The sequence below is a fragment of the Ailuropoda melanoleuca genome, chromosome 1 (assembly GCF_002007445.2).
Source record: "Ailuropoda melanoleuca isolate Jingjing chromosome 1, ASM200744v2, whole genome shotgun sequence".
Lineage (NCBI taxonomy): Eukaryota > Metazoa > Chordata > Mammalia > Carnivora > Ursidae > Ailuropoda > Ailuropoda melanoleuca.
Genome location: NC_048218.1, coordinates 77,630,953 through 77,649,879, shown reverse-complemented (window position 1 = coordinate 77,649,879; position 18,927 = coordinate 77,630,953). Strand labels below are relative to the sequence as shown.

General features: G+C 38.0%; 1 protein-coding gene across 1 annotated transcript in view; it reads left to right on the top strand.

The window, feature by feature from the left end:
* KNG1 (kininogen 1) overlaps positions 1 to 18,927 on the top strand; it is a 28,453-nt gene that overhangs the window by 8,683 nt on the left and 843 nt on the right. The window contains exons 6-10 of the mRNA XM_002914813.4: positions 8,604 to 8,688; positions 10,144 to 10,313; positions 15,761 to 15,868; positions 15,984 to 16,070; positions 17,527 to 17,604. Of these exons, the coding sequence (XP_002914859.1) occupies positions 8,604 to 8,688; positions 10,144 to 10,313; positions 15,761 to 15,868; positions 15,984 to 16,070; positions 17,527 to 17,604 (528 nt within the window). The remainder of the gene's footprint in view (positions 1 to 8,603; positions 8,689 to 10,143; positions 10,314 to 15,760; positions 15,869 to 15,983; positions 16,071 to 17,526; positions 17,605 to 18,927) is intronic.

Below are 18,927 nucleotides of genomic sequence, written 5' to 3'. Positions count from 1 at the left end.
TCAAGTTTGTCCTTACATGCCTTCACTCTCCCTTCTCCTTTCCTTCCCCCACGTGCTCCATATCCTTACTCCCAAGCTTTACCCAGAACAGTCCCTCACTTCCAACTTGTCTCTGCTTGGTTTCTCACCTTTCCTCCCCTGCCTTTATCTCAAATAAACACATCCTGAGTCTCTATCCCTTAGTGACCCTTTCTGGGGTGATATCCTGTTGTCTGAACCAAAATTATGTTAAAAGAGAGTATCTCGAGGTGAGAGTCATTACTGCATGTTAAGATGACCAGGGCCTGAGGACTTCCCCAGGGATATTGCCATAGTAGCCAAACACTATGCTTTAAGCAAGCCCTTTAACCTAGGAATTCGACTTCTAGAATTCTGTTACATGGGAAGAAAATGAGGAATCCAGACAGCAATAATGTCAGCATTATTATTAATAGAAAAACATTGGAAGTGACATATTTTCAACAGTAGGGAATGGTTAAGTAAATCATAGGATAACCGTATAGTACAATGTGTGCAGCCATTCAAATTACATTTCTAGTTTTTAGTGACTTAGTAAAATGACTATAATATGCTAAGTAAAAAAAAAAGCTATACATAGAGTCATTCAAATATATAAAGTAAATGTAAGTATAAAAATTGATGAGAAACTAATATGCCAAAACATAAAATATAGTTAAAGTTCACTTGGAAATATAGGTGATTTTCTAAAGCTTCATACTTTTTGGAACTCTTCAGTACTTCTCAAGGTCTCTGATGAAGCATATATTTATCTCATAATTGGGGAAAAAATGAAAAGGACGGCATTAAGAGAGTGAAAAGACAATCCAGAGTGTGAGGCAATATTTACAAATCCCTTATTGGGGAAGGGTTTGGTATGAAGGCTATATTAAAAACCCCTACATTGCAACAACAAAAAGACAACCCAATTCAAAAATGGGCAAAGGAATTAAATAGACGTTTCTCTAAAGAAGACATACAAATAGCCGGTAAGCACATGAAAAGATACTCAACATGGTTGGCCATCAGGAGGATGTAAATACAAACCACAGCGAGATGCCTCTTCACACCCAGAGGGCAGTTATCATTTTTAAGAATTGGAAAATAACAGGCGTTGGGGAAGATGTGGAGAAATTGGAATTTTTGTGTATTGCCGATGGGAACGTAAAATGATGCAGCCACTGTGGAAAACAGTTTGGCAGTTCCTCAAAAAGATAAACATGGAATTCCTATGATCCAGCAACTGCACGCCTAGGTGTATGTACCCAAACAAATTGAAAACGGAGACACAAACATACTTGTATGCCAACAGTCGTTGCAACATTGTTCATAACAGACGCAAGGTGGAAACAGCCCTAAGGCCCATCAGTAGATGACTGGGTAAACAAAATGGGGTAGGTAGGTAGGTAGGTAGATAGGTAGGTAGGTAGATAGATAGATAGATGAAAGAAAAAGAAAGAAAGAAAGAAAGAAAGAAAGAAAGAAAGAAAGAAAGAAAGAAAGAAAGAAAGAAAGAAAAAGAGAAAAAGAGAAAGAGAAAAAAAAGAAAGGAAGAAAGAAAGAAAAAAAAAGAAAGGAAGAAAGAAAGAAAGAAAGAAAGAAAGAAAGAAAGAAAGAAAGAAAGAAAAGAAAGGAAAGAAAGTTCTTTAGTCATAGAAAGAAATCCCAACACATGCTACAACATGGCTAAGCCGTGAAAACATGATGCTAAGTGAAAGAAGCCAGACACCAAAGGACGAATGTTGTGTGATTCCACTTATATAATATCTAACATATGCAAACTCATTCAGACAAAAAGTAGATTAGAGTTTATCAGGGGCTGGAGGAGGGAGAATGGGGATTCATTGTTTAATGGTACAGGATTTGTGTTTGGGGTGATGAACACTTTGGAAATCGATAGTGGTGACGGTGGCATGCCACTGTGAATGTAATTAATGCCGCTGAATTATGCATTTGTAAATGGCTAAGATAGCACATTTTACGTTTTATATATTTTACCATAATAAAAAAAATAGTAAAAAGAGAGAGAGGAAGCCTCTAAAAACATATGCTCTCACTGCTATTTCACTTTGTCAGTTTGATTCGGGTCCGGCCACTCCGGCATCTATTAACCCGTGCTCTCTAGCTTCAGTCTTTCTGCATTTCTTTAAGGCCTCCGTTTAGTTTTCTCTTCACAACACAGAGAGAGGCGAGGGCGGGTTGGAGTCACAAAGTCAATCAGACTTTTGGAATAGCTTCTCTGAGCCTCCACTTCCTCGTTTATAAAGGAATAAAGAATAGCAACCCCTGTCTCGCAGAGGGGCTAGCATAGTGCCAGGGCATGAAACAGAAATGAAATGTGTTACCCACAATTGGTATCGCTTAAGGCCTTGGAATCCAAAGTGGGTTACAATGAGCAGCGTCAGCATTACCAGGGAGGCTGTTGGAGAAGCCCCTCAACTCCACCCCACACCTACTGAATCAGAATCTGCATATTAACAAGATTCGCCGATCATTTATTTGCATACTAAGGTCTGAAAAGCACTGATTTAAGAGGTTTCATAAAAAGTTCTTGGGCCATGTTGCATATTAGAATCACTCAGCTAGCTTTAAAAAATGCCTATTCCCAGGCCATTCCCCCAAGTGTTCTGATGTAGTTGGTCTGGGGTGGGTCCCTGGAATCAGAATGATCTAAAAGCTTCTCAGGTGAACCAAATATGCTGATAGAATTGAGAATCGTTGAGTTACTTCCAGCATCCTTTCCCCATCCAAAAATAAGGTAAGTCTGGTGTTCCCTGTATTTTTCAAAATATGACATTTATTATATATATGTTCCTTTATTGGAAATATACGTGTATAGAAAACTTTAAGAAAACACAAAAACATAGATTAAAATAATACTGAACCACACATGCCCAAACAACCAAAGATATCTTAGCGTATTTCCCTCTTGTCTTTTTTGTAGGGGATATGGACAATTTTTGGTGATTTTATTTTTTTGTCTTTTAATAGTTGTATATATTTTATGTGCTACATTTTTTTCACCTAAGAATTTTCGTATGCCATTAAAACTCTCAATAAACTTCTTTTTAAATAACTGTAATATTCTAGTGAATATACCATAGATTATTTTTTAAAATTACTTTCCTTTTTTAGACATTTGGGTTATTTCCAATTTTTATTAAAATTAATCACCAGACATTTTTTTTTAGAATAAAGCTATTTCCATGTTTGGCATTTTTTCCCTCAGAATAAACTCTCAACTTTACACATAGTGTAAAATTGTATAGGAGCTCTTCAAACTCTTGAGAAAGAACAAAGCTGGGAGTATCATGGTCCCTGGTTTACTACAGAGCTTTACCATAAAGCTATAGTAATCAAAGTGGTATGGTACTGGCATGAAAACAGACACAGAAATCAATGGAGCAGAATAGCCCAGAATGAACCACACTTATTTGGTCAATTGAGCTCTGACAAAGGCAAAAATATACAATGGGGAAAAGACAGTCTCTTCGACAAATGGTGTTGGGAAAACTAGACCACTGGCTTACATCATATACAAAATGAATTCAAAATGGACTAAAGACTTGAATGTGAGACCCAAAACCATTAAACTTGTAGAAGAAAACACAAGCAGTAAGCTCTTTGATACTGGTTTTAGCAATGCTTTTTTGGATCAGTCTCCTCAGGCAGGGGCAACAAAAGCTAAAATAAGCAAATGAGATTACATCAAAATTAAAAGCTTCTGCTCAGTGAAGGAAACCATCAACAAACCAAAAATCAGCCTACTGAGTGGGAGAAGATATTTGCAAATCACCCAACTGATAGCGGGTTAGTATCCAAAATCTATAAAGAAATGATACAAGTCAACACCAAAAAAAAAATCCAATTTAAAAATGGGCAGAGGACCTAAGCCAACATTTTTCCAAAGACGACACACAGATGGCCAACACATACATGAAAATATGCTCAACATCACATCACTCATCATCAGGAAAGTGCAAATAAAACCACAGTGAGGTATCTCACACCTGTCAGGTTAGCTAGTATCAAAAAGACAAAAAAAACCAAGTGTTATCGATGAGGAGAAAGGGGAACCCTCATGCACTGTGGGTGGGGATGTAAATTGGTGTAGCCACTATGGAAAACAGTAGGGAGCTTCCTCAAAAAATTCAAACCGCTATGATCTAGTAATCCCACTTCTGGCTATTTATCCGAAGAAAGCAAAAATACCAATTCAAAGAGATTATATGCACCCCTATGTTCATTGTAGCGTTATTCACAATAGCCAAGCTTTGGAAGCAGCCTAAGTGTCCATCGATAGATGAGTGTGTAAATAAGATTTGGTGTATACTTACAATAGAATATTACTCAGCCATGAAAAATGAAATCTTGCCATTTGCTATAACCTGGATGAAACTAGAGGGTAATATGCTAAGTGAAATAAGTCAGAAAAAGACAAATACTGTATGATTTCACTTATGTGGATTCTGAAAAACAAAACAAAACAACACAAACAGAAACAGATTTATAGATACAGGAAACAAACTATTGGTTACCAGAAGGGAGTAGGTTTGGGGGGCAGGTGAAAAAGATGAAGAGGGGGAGTAAGAAGTACAAACTCCCAGTTACAAAACAAATAAGGCATAGGGTTGTAATGTACAGAATAGAGAATATAGTAATAGCTTTATATGGCGACAGATGGTAACTAAACTTATGGGAATTGTTTCGTAATGTATAAAAATATTGAATCAGGGGTGCCTGGGCGGCTCAGTCAATTAAATGTCCGACTCTTGGTTTCAGCTCAGGTTGTGATCTCAGGGTCCTGAGATCAAGCCCTATGTGGGAAGTCTGCTTTCCCTCTCCCTCTTCTTCTGCCCCTTCCCCTGCTCATGCACTCTTTCTCTCTTTCTCAAATAAGTAACTCTTTTAAAAAGATATTGAATCACTATGATGTACAGCTGAAACTAATAGAACATTATACTTATAATTATACTTCAAGTTTTTTCAAAAAGCTCTTAAAACTCTTGATATATATGGGTTGTTTGCTGAGTGCATCAATTTAAATTCTATCAGCAATGTATTCTCCTGATAGAGTTCAGTATTAAAAAAAACAACAACACAACCTTAGGGGTGCCTGGCTGGCTCTGTTGGCAGAGTATGCAACTCTTGATCTTGGGGTTATGAGTTCAAGCCCCACCTTGGGGGTAGAGTTTAGTTTTTTAAAAAAGTGAATTAAAAAGTCATGAAGACTAAAAAAACTTAGATAATTTCATAGACAAAAACCTTTCTAGTTTTCATTTTATCAGTCAACAAGTAGTTAATATGCATTTGTGTAACCAAAATATTTTCATACATGTGTTAGAAATTTATGGGTTGAATTTATAAATTGTCTTCTATATTCTTTGCCCATTTCTCTTTGGAATAAATCTTAAAGATTCGGCAAATCATATTTCTATAGTAAAGGTATCAGTGCTTTGTCATATTTTCTCAGTTGTGTACTTTTTCGTTTTCATTATGGTATTTCTGACTTACAAATATTTTTTGTTTATAGGTTGCCAAATCTACCAATATTTTCATTTGAAATTTTCCGCCATTTGCTCAGCAATCACTTTATTTTTTTCTTCTAGTTTTCTATGGTAAATATTTCATAATGTAACTGTTCATTCTATCTGGAATTAATTTTGATGTATCTTGTGATTTTTTTCAAAATTTTTAAGAGAATAACCAGATATCTCCACAGTCTTTCCTTCTACATAAATTCATGACAACCTTCATTCCATAACAGTCTCTTCCAAAAAATCTGTTCTCTGTTTTTGTACCAACACCACCATGTTTTAACAGCCATAGCTTCATAGAAAGTTCAAATATGTGATTTATTATCCAGTGTTTATATCTTCAAAACCAACCTTAGAATAGGTTTGTGAGAAAAACTTACATTGTCACATAGATTGGAATTCCATTACATGTCTAAATTAATTTGTGGAGAACTGGCGTACAAACCCTTATTTAGTCTTTCAGTCAAGAATTTGGTATACATCTTTATTTAGACAAGTTTCATTTTATATTTCTTAAGTTGTGGGAGTTTCTTTATATAGATCCAGAATATTGCTCACGAATATTATTTCTAGGTTTCATTTTGGTTTTTTTGGTTTTGCTTATTGCTATCAGGAATTAAATCCTTTTGTTTTTATTTTCTTCTCTTTTTATTAAGTTATTATCAGATACAAATGTATACTCTTTTATGCATTTTTCTTACGTACAGCAACTTGCCTGAATTCTTATCAGCTCGAACAGCTTCTCAATGATTCCTTCGGTTGTTCTAGATATACAGTAATATCTTAGGCAAAAAATACTTTTATTTTCTTTTCTGATGGTCATTTTTTTGTTCTATGTCTTAATGAATTGGCCCAAACAGACGTAAGTTTTGAAATAACTGTGATCACACACCTTCATGTTTTATTCCTGATTTTATGGGAAAGCCTCTAGGATTTTGTCATTATGAGTAATACTTGCTGTGGGTTCCAGGCAGACATTCTTTGTCATGTTAGGGAAACATCCTCACGTTCCTGTTCTTTAAAGAGTTTTGTTCTTTTTGTTCTGTTCTTAAATAAGGAATTGGTATTGAATTCAGCAAATGGTTTAGAACAGATATTAAAATATCATATTATGTTTTCCTAATTTAATCTGTTATGTTGTTTTGACAGCTTTCCTAAAGTAATCTTTAGGTTCCTAAACCAAGCCCTATTTGTTTAGTGTTAATTATTCTTTAGATAAGCGTTTGGATTCTATTTCTAGCTTAGGAATTCAACATCTAGATTTATAAGTGAAAGGCATTTAACAGTTTTCTGGGTGTGTGTTTGTACGTGCATTCTACTTTTTCAGGTTTTGATATCAGGATTATAATTTTATAGAATGAAAATAGTTTGTCACTACTTTGTAAGTTTATTTATTTTTTTTAGTAATCTCTACACTCAGCGTGGGGCTCGAACCCACGACCCTCAGATCAAGAGTCACATGCTCTGCTGACTGAGCCCACCAAGCACCTCTGACACTATTTTCTATATTCAGAAACAGTTTATACAACAGGGAAATATATATACTTCTTTAATTCTTAAAATTATTCATCCATAAAACATCTACGTTTTTTTAGAGGTGAGAAGTGGAATGAAGTTTAGAGTAGGAATAGCATTCTCTCCTTCTCCAGTCATTGGCTCATTCAAGTTTTCTTCTTGTTTTTAAGTCAGCTGGTTATTTATAATTCTCCAGAAAATTATCGACTTCTTGGGAATTTAAATTATCATATACTTGTTCATAACAATCTTTTATATTTTTATACTTCTCTGTATACTTTGCTATGTTGCCTTTTTTATGCGCTTGATTTTTTTTCCTCACCCCAAGAGTGATCTTTTGAATTTATTTTTTAACACTAGTGCTGTGTTCTAACTTCTCAGTTTTGTTTTTACTTCCATTGTTTTCTCCTTCTTATTTTCCTGAAGCCTGTTCATTATTCTTTTCTTCCACTTCTTGAGATAAACACCTGGACTTAGGGATGTTTTGTTTAGTTTCTTGCCTCTCTCCTTAAATTGCAAAAGCATATAAAGCCACGAGTTAACTCTAAATGGTGTTCTGGCAATATGATGTGGAATTCTCATTTTTGCTTTGTCTTTTATTTTTTTCATTATCCAAGGAACCCTAACTATTTAGGCAAGTGTGTTTATATTTCCAAGTAGTTAGTTTTTATTTGTTTATTTGTTTAAACATGTCAGTAATGTAATATTAATTTTCAGGGAGGTTTGTTTTTTCTTCTTGGTGCTGAGGCCAAAGAACATGGACTGTATTATTTTTTATATGATAAATTTATTGGGCCTTTTTTATGACCTAGTGTGGAAGTGATTAAAAATTTTGCATCATACTTATGAGAGTGTCATTTTAAGTCGTGTGTATCATATGAAAATATGATTTAAATCAATATTTATTATGTTAGTCAAGTCTCCTATGACCTTATTTATTTTTTAATCCATCTGGCCTGTCTTAGATTTATAGTTATATGTTAATTTTCCCACTACAATGATTTCTATCCATTTCTATTCCCTTCTGTCTTCTCTTTTGCGTATCTTGATTCTGGGATTCTAGACTACATCTTTTATAAAAGTAAAATAATCTTTATTACTACTTTTGTGAGTTTTTCTTACCTTGAATTTTACTTTTTCCAATATTAATAATATTTTAGCTCCTTTTTTGTCATATTTGCCTCATCTAGCTTTGCTCATGCATTATACTTAATCTTTTTTATTATATTATACTTGAAGATGTAATACATTAATTTTGTTTTTAGCTTCATCTAAAAGTCTTCGCCTTTCTAAAAGAAAATTTTATCCGTTCACTTATATGGTTATTATTTCTAGACTAAGTATTCATATCATCTTGTTTCATGTTTCTGTGGGTTTGAGCCTGTGTGTTTGTTGTTGATGCTGCTGTTTTTTATTCTTTCTTTGCAATCTGACTGTTTTGTTTTCATTTTCTATGTGATGATTTGTAAAGTCAATATCCTATTTTTAGCTATACTAGTTGTTGTTTTTAAAAATATTCTTACTTTATGTACCTATATACTTTTTAAAAACCAGGACATCGGAGAATGTACAGATCACGCACACGTGGATCTCCAGCTGAGAATTGCTTCTTTCTCGCAGAAGTGTGACCTCTATCCAGGTAGGAGGTGACACGTGTCAGTGCTTTACTAGAGCATGTTGGTCCCCGACAACGGGTTAGGTCTTTTCACAGGAATTGTGCTTTGGTTTCCACGATAGGCCACAAAGTCTGTGTGATCAGCAGACCTTCCCAAGAACAACTGACCCCATCTCCGCCCAGCGGTGCTGTGGCAGGTGCAGCCGAGACTGCTCTGCAAGTAGCCGGAAGGGACTATGGTGACTAGAAGGGGAAATGGCTGGCCTCTGGGTCCAAACCAGCTGGTCTTCCCTGTGTGCAAGACGTCCCTGTGTCAGGTGCTGTAAATTGGGAAAGCTGCATCCATTTTTAAGCACCTAGAGTAAAATCCTTTCAATTAAAGTTTTTTTTTTTTTAACCCACACGTTATCATGGCAGGAATGGGAAATACTGCAAGATTATGGTCAAGTCCTTGTTTATTTATACCAAGAGTTGGCTTTTCTCCTTTTGGAAGATAGTTGTGTGCATTCCATGACGAGAAGCGTTACTGAAGCTGCCTGCTCACCAGAATCATAGGATTTAAAATTTTCCCACTAGAGAGTCATTCCTTTAAAGGAAGCACTGCTATTTACAGGTGGTTCCAGCAAAAATGCAAAAACGTAGGAAAACTACAGCGTATTGATTGAGCCACTAACACCTACTGATTCAATGTTTTCCTTTTTTTTTTTACGAATTCAATATAGTTGTTTTATTTATTTATTTATTTATTTATTTATTTATTTATTTATTTATTTATTTATTATGTTATATTATGTTAGGTTAGTACTATGTTGAATAATAGTGGCAAGAGTGGGCATCCTTGTCGTGTTCCTGATCTTAAGGGAAAGGCTTCCAGCTTTTCCCCATTGAGAATGATATTTGCTGTAGGCTTTTCATTGATGGTTTTTATGAGATTGAGGAATGTACCCTCTATCCCTACACTCTGAAGGGTTTCAATCAGGAAAAGAGCTGTATTTTGTCAAATGCTTTTTTCTGCATCTATTGAGAGAATCATGTGATTTTTGGCTTTTTCCTTCTGGATAAAATCTAAGACACCGATCAATTTGCGAATGTTGAACCACCCTTGCATCCCAGGTATGAATCCCACTTGGTCATGATGGATAATCCTTTTAATGTACTGTTGGATTCTATTAGCCAGGATCTTGTTGAGAACTTTGGCGTCCATATTCATTAGGGAAATCGGTCTATAATTCTCCTTTTTGATGGGGTCTTTGCCTGGTTTGGGGATCAAGTGTGTTTTCCTAAACACACTTGGCTCTAAGAGAAAAAGAGGGGAGACTGTAAGGTGAAGGTCAGACAGACAACCTTTACACACTCACTACTCAGCCTCAGGCTGTCAGGTGGCCCTCTGAAAATGGATGCCCGATCACATGCAGGAGATTTCCTGGGCTAGACTTTTCCTTCCGCTGCACATGGTAACTTAAAACCTTTTTCTTTCAGCGGAGGATTTTGTACAACCTTCCAAGATTTGCTCCGGCTGCCCCAGAGATATACCTGTCAACAGCCCAGAGCTGGAGGTGGCTCTGAATCATTCCATTGCAAAGCTTAATGCAGAGAATAATGGAACTTTCTATTTCAAGATTGACAGTGTGAAAAGTGCAACAGTACAGGTCTGTAAATTATGCTACAAAAATAGTGATATTATAGCCTATGTGTGACTTGCTGACCAATCTTGCCATTGTCCTTGGCTCTGCATTGGGAACCAGCATACCCAGGGAATGGGATTTGGGAAATTTGAATTTCAAGTGCCAACCTCACTGCATTCTTTGTGTGTGATCTTGGAAAAGTCATTTAGAACATGTTCTCCATTTTCTATCTGTAAAGGATAGGGGTGCGGATCAAAAAGAACATATATGTCAATCCCTTTTCAAACTCCAAAGTGCCCTGTAAATACTAGCAACTATTATATAATTGACAAAATTCAGTGCTAGGAAAAGCAAGACTTTTCTTTTTCATTGTAGCATCACCTAGAGCCTTGCGCTTGGCCCCTTTGGTCTGTCGTTGTCCACGTTCTTCACTCTCACCTGCATGTCCTTTCTCCCCTGCCTTGGGTACCCTTCCCTCCTACAGATGTACCCTCTGGGGATTCATCTCTCTTGCCATGCCCTGTCGATAGAAGCTAAGGAGTGTCCCACTCCAGGGGTCTGGAGACCCCGCTCTACCCCCGGAGTCACTCAGACTCACTCAGCTCTTGTAGCCCCAACTAAAAATTGAGCGGCTGGATGAATAGAGCCCAAATTCCTTCCACGCCAGCAGCCTATAACCAATGTATTCATGGACAGAGTTCCAGGATAGGCCTCAAAACTGGCCTCCCTAAATAAAAGCTAAAGTAGGGCGATCAAAACAGAACCAAACTGTGACCGCAAACCAACACGGTCGTTATAATCTGGCGAAAGAAATATCACTAAAAAAATTCATACTTTTGGCTCAGTATTGAATTTCTTGAAATCTAAACTAGAAGGAGACTTTACATACAGTGATCTTCATTGCAGCTTCAACTATAAAACCACCCTCCAAAAGGTAAGCCGTCAAAACGGTCAGTAACCTAGAAATGATTCGATCTGCCTGCCATACCCCGACAATGGCTATGTAGCAGCAATTTGAAAGCATCTTCGTGAGGCGCTCTTGGAGCGGGCGACGACTCCTGTTAAAATATGCTGGGAAAAACAAGAGGCCATAAAACTGAACATACTTTCTGTCCTCAGTTGTGTTATTAAAAAGCACAGAAGACAATACTGAACAGAAACAAACACCTCTGACTAGTCACAACGGTGTTTTTGTGTTCATCTTTCCAATTTCCTGTTCTAGTCATAGGACTGGAAGAAAACCTCTAAACAAACAGGATTAAATCAAACCTGACCTTTTGACCCCTAGTCAGGTGCTTACTGCTGTCCCCGAGGCTGGCGCCCTGTCCCTGGTCTGACCAGCATGTGACCAGCATGGGTTCCCTCCAGGTACACGCGAATCCATGCTACTCATGTTTGTCCGCTCTTCTTGGCGCTTCACCTTCCTGCTTTCCTCGGACCGTCCCTGGTTCTTAATGATGCAGGAGTAGTGCAGTACCTTGCCATTTACTGCAGGTCCGAGACTTGCTGTCAGGAGGAGAACCACTCATGCCCCAGCATGAATATCCAGTCTTCTTGGTAGTTCGAGTTCTCTCTGCAAAGGAGCTCATCAGCTCTCTAGCGTGAATGTGTGTTTGCTTGCGCTAAGGGTGCCAGGAAAGCACAGTACATACTACTGTGAATGGAAGGCAACTGACATCCCTCCCATTGCCAGGTCAATCTGGAATATTGTGAAGATTTCAATCTTACCTTTAAGAGATGGATCTTTACTGATGCTTGTGTTTCAAGAGAGAGCAACTGGACTGCTCGGACATAGATATTCAAGGCAGCCTTGGTGGAAGCAGCCCCTTTACTAAAACTCATTTTATCAAGATGAATTTGCAAAAAGCCAACCTCCAAATGACCAATCTACCAAATTGCTGAAGATTCCTTTTACAGTTTTAGTCTTGCCTTGGCTTTGCATGTTTAGTCCTGGGTGGATGCATATCTATTTCAAGCTGGTTTCATAGTTCAGAAACCAAGAACTTCTCAAATCCTCCATTTTTCGCATGTGAATGGTTGCGATTTCTGTCACATGCCCCTTATTTTGCCCGCCCCTGCTGCTGCTGTCCCCTCTTCTGCCAGCGGTCCTCCCTGCCTCTGCTCACATGAACATCCTTCAGGGATCTGTGTGTGCACATTCAGGAGCTTTTCCTCTGACAAAATCTTGGAAATGTCAAGGAATGTGTATATGTCCAAGGCTTAATGCAAATGGCCAGATTACAAAATTATTTGCAGTTATGCCAATTTACATTCACACCAACTGGATATAAGACACTGATTGATGATCTCAAATTTTATTCCTACCAGCAGTGATTGAGGCTGCATGTTCCCCACACCTGGCCAACAGCAGGCAGCATCACTGGCTTCCGTTTTTGCCAACACGGAAGATTAAAAACAATGTTGCATTACTTTTTTAATGTGCATATCCTTGGTCATTAATGAAGTAAACTTTTTTCCAGCATAAATGATCATTTTAACTTCTTTCTTGAAATACCTGTTCATATCCTTTGCACATTTGTTTTGGCGTTGGACTTTTTATTGATCCTACATCATATTTTTCCCAAATTGCCTTGATACTTTGCTTACTGTGAGTTTGAGAATCAGTTTTCATTTTTGTCTAGTCAAATTTAGACATTTTCTCCTTCCTTTAGGTTTCCTTCCTCTGCTCTTCACCTAAGGAAGACCTTCCTTATCCTGAGATCTGATGGATATTTACATCTGTCTAGCTCATTAATTTTAATTTTTAAACACCATTAGAACTTATATTGGTATATAGAGTTCTCCATTTTAAAAACAAAACTTGGACAGGATAGATTTCATCAGGGAAGACTTCTGATAACAATGACACTTGATGATGTTGGTGATATATGGATGTGACCTTGAGGCCCTCTAACAGAAGATGGTATGAGGTCTCCTTCACTCCTCCCCTCTGGACCCTGAATACAGCTAAGCCACATTGATCAACTCTAAGACCAAAAAAATTGGATTAAATTATACCCTGAAATGAGCAAGAAAATTTATGATCATTGAAGTATAGATGCTAAAACCCTCTTAGAAATTTCCATCCTACTTACACATACACTTGGAATTTTAAAAGTTAATTATTATATTGCTTTTAAAATTTTAACCATGTTTACCCAGCAAGACAATGCCAAGAAAGAGGGAGGAGGAGCTCAGTTCTTCCTACAACTCTGCTTTCCTTTCCTGCCTCCAATCTTGCTTTCCCCATGTTTTTACAAAGTAAAAAGAGATAGGGAAGACTGTTAAGGTTTGCTTTTACAAAAATGTGATTGTACTATCACCCTATAACTTCAGTTTTTCAATAATGGTCATCCTTCTAGGTCAACAGATACGCATGATATATTCTCTTGACTGCTATGTATTCTCTCTCTCTCTCTCTCTCTCTCTCACACACACACACACACACACACACTCAGAGTCTACTTAGACTACCATAGCAAAATATCAAAGATTGGGTGATTTAAATGACAGGAATTGGTTTCTCACAGTGCTAGAGGCTTAGAAGTCTAAAAGCCAACCAGTTCAGTTCCCTGGTGAGGGCTCTCTTCCTGGCTTGCAGATGGCCACCATCTTGCTGTGTCTTCAACTTCAGAAAGAGAGCGAGCTCTGGTCTTATAAGACCCTTCTAAAGACACTTCTTATAAGGATACTAATCCTGTTATGAAGGCACTACCCACATGACCTCATCTAAGTCTAATTGCCTCCTAAAGGCTCCACCATCCAACACCATCACACTGGAGGTTAGGGCTTTAATATGAGTTTGGTGTGGACATATTCAGTCCATGACACACACACTGAAAACCTAGAATTAAATACCTAGTAACTTGGTCTAGAAACCACATCAACTTTTTAACACCTAATTTAAAAACATTTTTGTCAAATGTATTTCTCAGTGTATAAAAAATATAAGATGGCATTTTAAAAATACTTAAAAAGCCATGCCTGGGATTTTGTTGAAGTCAGAGTAGTTTAAAAACATGAGTTTAGGGGCGCCTGGGTGGCTCAGTCATTAAGCGTCTGCCTTCGGCCCAGGGCGTGATCCCAGCGTTCTGGGATCGAGCCCCACATTGGGCTCCCTGCTCTGCTGGGAGCCTGCTTCTTCCTCTCCCACTCCCCCTGCTTGTGTTCCCTCTCTCACTGGTTGTCTCTCTCTGTCAAATAAATAAATAAAATCTTTAATAAAAAAAAAGTTGGCTTCTCAACCAACTGAGCCACCCCAAAACAAAAACAAAAAAAATGAGTTTAATTTCTTAAATAAATAAATGAGGTGTGCCTCTTCCAGACCAAAAAAAAAAAAAAAAATCAAGTCACAAATTGCTTAATGGAAGACAGCATTGTATAATGATTAAAACTCTTGCTAGAGATTAAAAAATATTCTTTTTTTTAAATGTTAGCATATAGTACAACATAAGTTTTTGATGTAGTGCTCAATGATTCATTAGCTGCATTTAACACCCAGTGCTCATCACATCACGTGCCCTCCTTAATACCCATCACCAGGTTGCCCCATCCCCGCACCCCCTTCCCTTCTGTAATCCTCAGTTTGTTTCCTGGAGTCCAGAGTCTTTCATGGTTTGTCTCCGTCTCTGATTTCTTTGCATTCAGTTTTCCCTCCCTTCCCCTGTGGTCCTCCACACTATTCCTTATGTTCCACATATGAGTGAAACTTTATGATAAAAAGCTTTTGCACAGCAAAGGAAATAGTCAACCAAACTAAGAAGCAATCCATGGAATGGGAGAAGATATTTCAAATGACATTTTGGATAAAGGGCTGGTATCCAAGACCTATAAAGAACTGATCAAACTCAACACCCAAAAAACAAATAATCCAGTCAAGAAATGGGCAGAAGACATGAACAGACATTTCCCCAAAGACCTACAAATGGCTAACAGACACATGAAAAAATGTTCAACATCACTAGTCATCAGGGAAATACAAATCAAAACATATTCTTAATATAAAAAGAGAAGCAAGCTCAAAAATCCAAATAATTTTTCTAATCACATAATTTCTATAGTGGTACCAACTCAGTATTTCTCTGATGGCAGGATGATAGGGCATTTCAAAGAAAATATTTAAGTTTTTCTTCCTACTTTTCTTAGATTCTATTACAACTTGAGACTTTGAATTATTTGTGAATTTTGCAGCTGTTAATCAATAAAACTCAGGAAAATATAAAAATAGAAATTATAGCTTGCTTCCCCCCCACTTAGAAAAGGAAACAAGACCAGTCATTAGCAAATATTTTTCACATGCATACAAATTGAAAGTTTTGTTGTCAAACATTTGTACTTTTCTTTATAACTCTCATTTGTTCAGTATATAATTAAAATGTCAATATTCTCCCCCAAAAGTTCTTAGGGTGAAAACATATGATTTATTATACAGTATTAATTAAGCTCCTACTTTGTGCTAATTAATTATCCAGGTGGTGGCTGGAGAGAAATTTTCTATTGCATTCATAGCCAGGGAAACCACGTGTTCCAAGGAAAGTAATGAAGAGTTGACAGAAAGTTGCCAGATCAATAAATACGGAGTGAGTAGTAATGCAACTGTACTTATTCCCAGGAAATCTTTCTGATGATTTATACTTGTTTAAGCATCTCATGAATACCACTGTTCTCTCTTTTGGCTTCTGTTTTCATGGATAGCACACCCTAGAATGTAAAGCCGAAGTTTTTGTGATACCCTGGGAGGAAAAAATCTACCCTACTGTCAACTGTCAGCCACTGAAAAAGGTATGATTCTAATTACAGTCAGCTTGGGTCAATTTTGCTCATTCTGAAAAGTCATATTTGGGGGTTGAAAATGAACCATTATTTAAATGAATTGGGAGACTATCTTCTTGAAGTAGGGGAGAATGCTCACATTTCTGTGCTGACCTCTTTATGGCTAGACATGAGAGCAGCAGTCCTCGTAATTACTTGCCACGCCTTGTCAGCGTCCCATTGGCAGGGGGCCCTCTCTTGGCAAAGTGCAGGCCCTGCTGCGGGGGCCCTGCTAGCTGTGCACCTGTGTGGGGTGCCCGAGGCGAGGCCCCGCTCTCCCATGCCCACTGCTTACAGCCGAGGAGCTCAGGAGAAATGCAGATCTCAGCCTCTGCTCTGCATCTATTGACTCAAAATCTGCATTTTTAACATGATTGCTGGGGGGGGGGCGAGGGGGGTTCATACCCATGTTCAAGTCCAGGAAGCGTTAGTTTGCATCATTTTTTTTTAATTTTTAAAACATCCCTGGAAGGTAAGTAAGACGTTTCCCATTGTCAAGGATGACATACTAAAAATTACAAAGGTGCTGAGGTCCTAGGGTGAATAATAACATCACCAAGTGCATTCTCTGTCCCAGGCACTGTACTATCTTCACACATATTTCCCTCCTGACACCTCTACAAGGCAGGTGCTGTTATTATCCTATTTGCAGATGAGAGGAGTGCAGCCAGTGATGTTCGGATTCAAATCTAGATCAAATCAGAGCCCACCCTATTCACTACAATGCTGATTCCTAGTTGGGTCTGACTTATTTGACTCCCCCAAACCATGCTCTTTGTACCACCAAACACTGCCTCTGACCATCACGTTTTCACCGGTAGTGAAAGTGTAGTTGTAAATAACCCACAAGACTGTATCTTCAGTGCAATTTGCCTCTTCTTAGTTTTTTCTGATTTAGGTTTTTGCCATGTGTCAGTATGTATATAGTCTAACAGAAACATTATACAAAAACTGCATTTCAAGCTGGTGAACATTCCTAATGTGTTTCAATCCAACAAAGTAGTTGTGGATATATGCTCCCTAGATATTCAGCTCAGAAAGCCACTTAGTGCCTTTTAGGGTAAAAACAGTAATTGTGCTAATAGAAACAGTATCAATGAATATATAATATGTCGTGGTTTTATATAACCATAGGCTTAGAAGGTCCTCTAGAGATTATGTAGGACCACCACCCAATTTTTCCCAATGAAAGAAAAACTCCAGTTTAGAGTATTAAAAACAATAATCAATACCCACAAATTATAAAATCAATCAAAAGAGGAAAAAAATCATTATCGTCCTCTCTGGAATATTAATATAATATTTAAAGGCTGGTAGATTTGCCCCATTGTAAACCAAGATAGCATTGCCAAGACTCAGTCCCTTCTTTCTTCATTGATAGTGTGGTTTTCACAGTAATGCATTCGTTTTAATGTTTCTTGTTTAGATCATCTTGATGAAAAGACCTCCAGGTTTTTCACCTTTCCGATCAGTACCCATGGAGAAGACAGAAGAAGGAGCAACTGTAAGTTCACCCCACATTTCCATGGTACCCATACCAGATGAAGAGCAGGATTCAGGAAAAGAACAAGGACCCACTCGTGGGCATGGATGGGGCCATGAAAAGCAAATAAAACATGGCTTTGGCCATGGCCATAAACATGAGCATGACCAAGGCCGTGGGTACCACAGGGGACGTGGCCTTGGCCATGGATATCAAAAGCAACATGGCCTTGGTCATGGACATCAAAGGGAACATGGCCTAGCCCATGGACATATACGTGAGCATGGCCAAGGCCATGGAAAATATAAAAATAAAAGAAAAGACAATGGAAAGCACAATGATTGGAAAACAGAGCATTTGGCAAGTTCTTCTGAAGAAAGTACTACCTCTTCTGCACAGACACAAGAGAAGACAGAAGGGCCAACACCCCTCCTTTCCCTAGCCCAGCCAGGTATAGCCGTTACCGTGCCTGACTTTCAGGACCCAGATCTCATTGCAGCCGTGATGCCTAACCCATCAGCTCCCACAGAGAGTGATGATGATTGGATCCCTGACATCCAGATAGAGCCAAATAGCCTTTCATTTAATCTGATATCTGACTTTCCAGAAAAAACCTCCCCCAAATGTCCCGGACGCCCCTGGAAGCCAGTTAATGGAATGAATCCAGCTGTGGAAGTGAAAGAATTTCATGATTTCGATCTCACTGATGCTTTGTATTAATTTATGCCGCCATAGGTCTTTCTTTAACATTTCATCATTCCTTCTCCCCATTGTCTAAATATCCTGATATAATGCATCAAAAGCCCTAAAGCTTCAGAATGGCTTAGAGAGAAGGGGTGAGACTCCCGATGGGGACACCGTCAATCTCTAGGGATTACTTAAAACTCTGTGCAGAACCCTAAATCCCCTCTGGGTCTTTCTCACAAGTTTTTTAACTAGCACAGAAAATGGACAAACTCATGGGCCTTGGCCTACTGCAATTTGCTTTTCTGATAACAAATGTGTACCTTAAAATGTATGTCATTGATTTTCATAAAAGATTCTTGATATCCTGAATAAACTGTGGCATGTGGTCCCTGAATACATGTGAAAATAAGGGAAGTCAAAAGACCGAATGCTGAATTTCTTGGGAAAAGAAATAATAATAAAACCTCCAGAGGTTAAAGAGGGACAACAAGAAAGACAGACTGGCCCAAGAGGGGACAGGGGGAAGTAAATTAATTGACTTTTGGTTTCAGAATGACTAGTATATCAAATAGTTACTCCCACTTGACAAAGCTGTCCTGATAATTCTCTTTCTGGGTGAGAGGGTTTCTTGTAAGTCAATCATTTCCGTTTACTCAT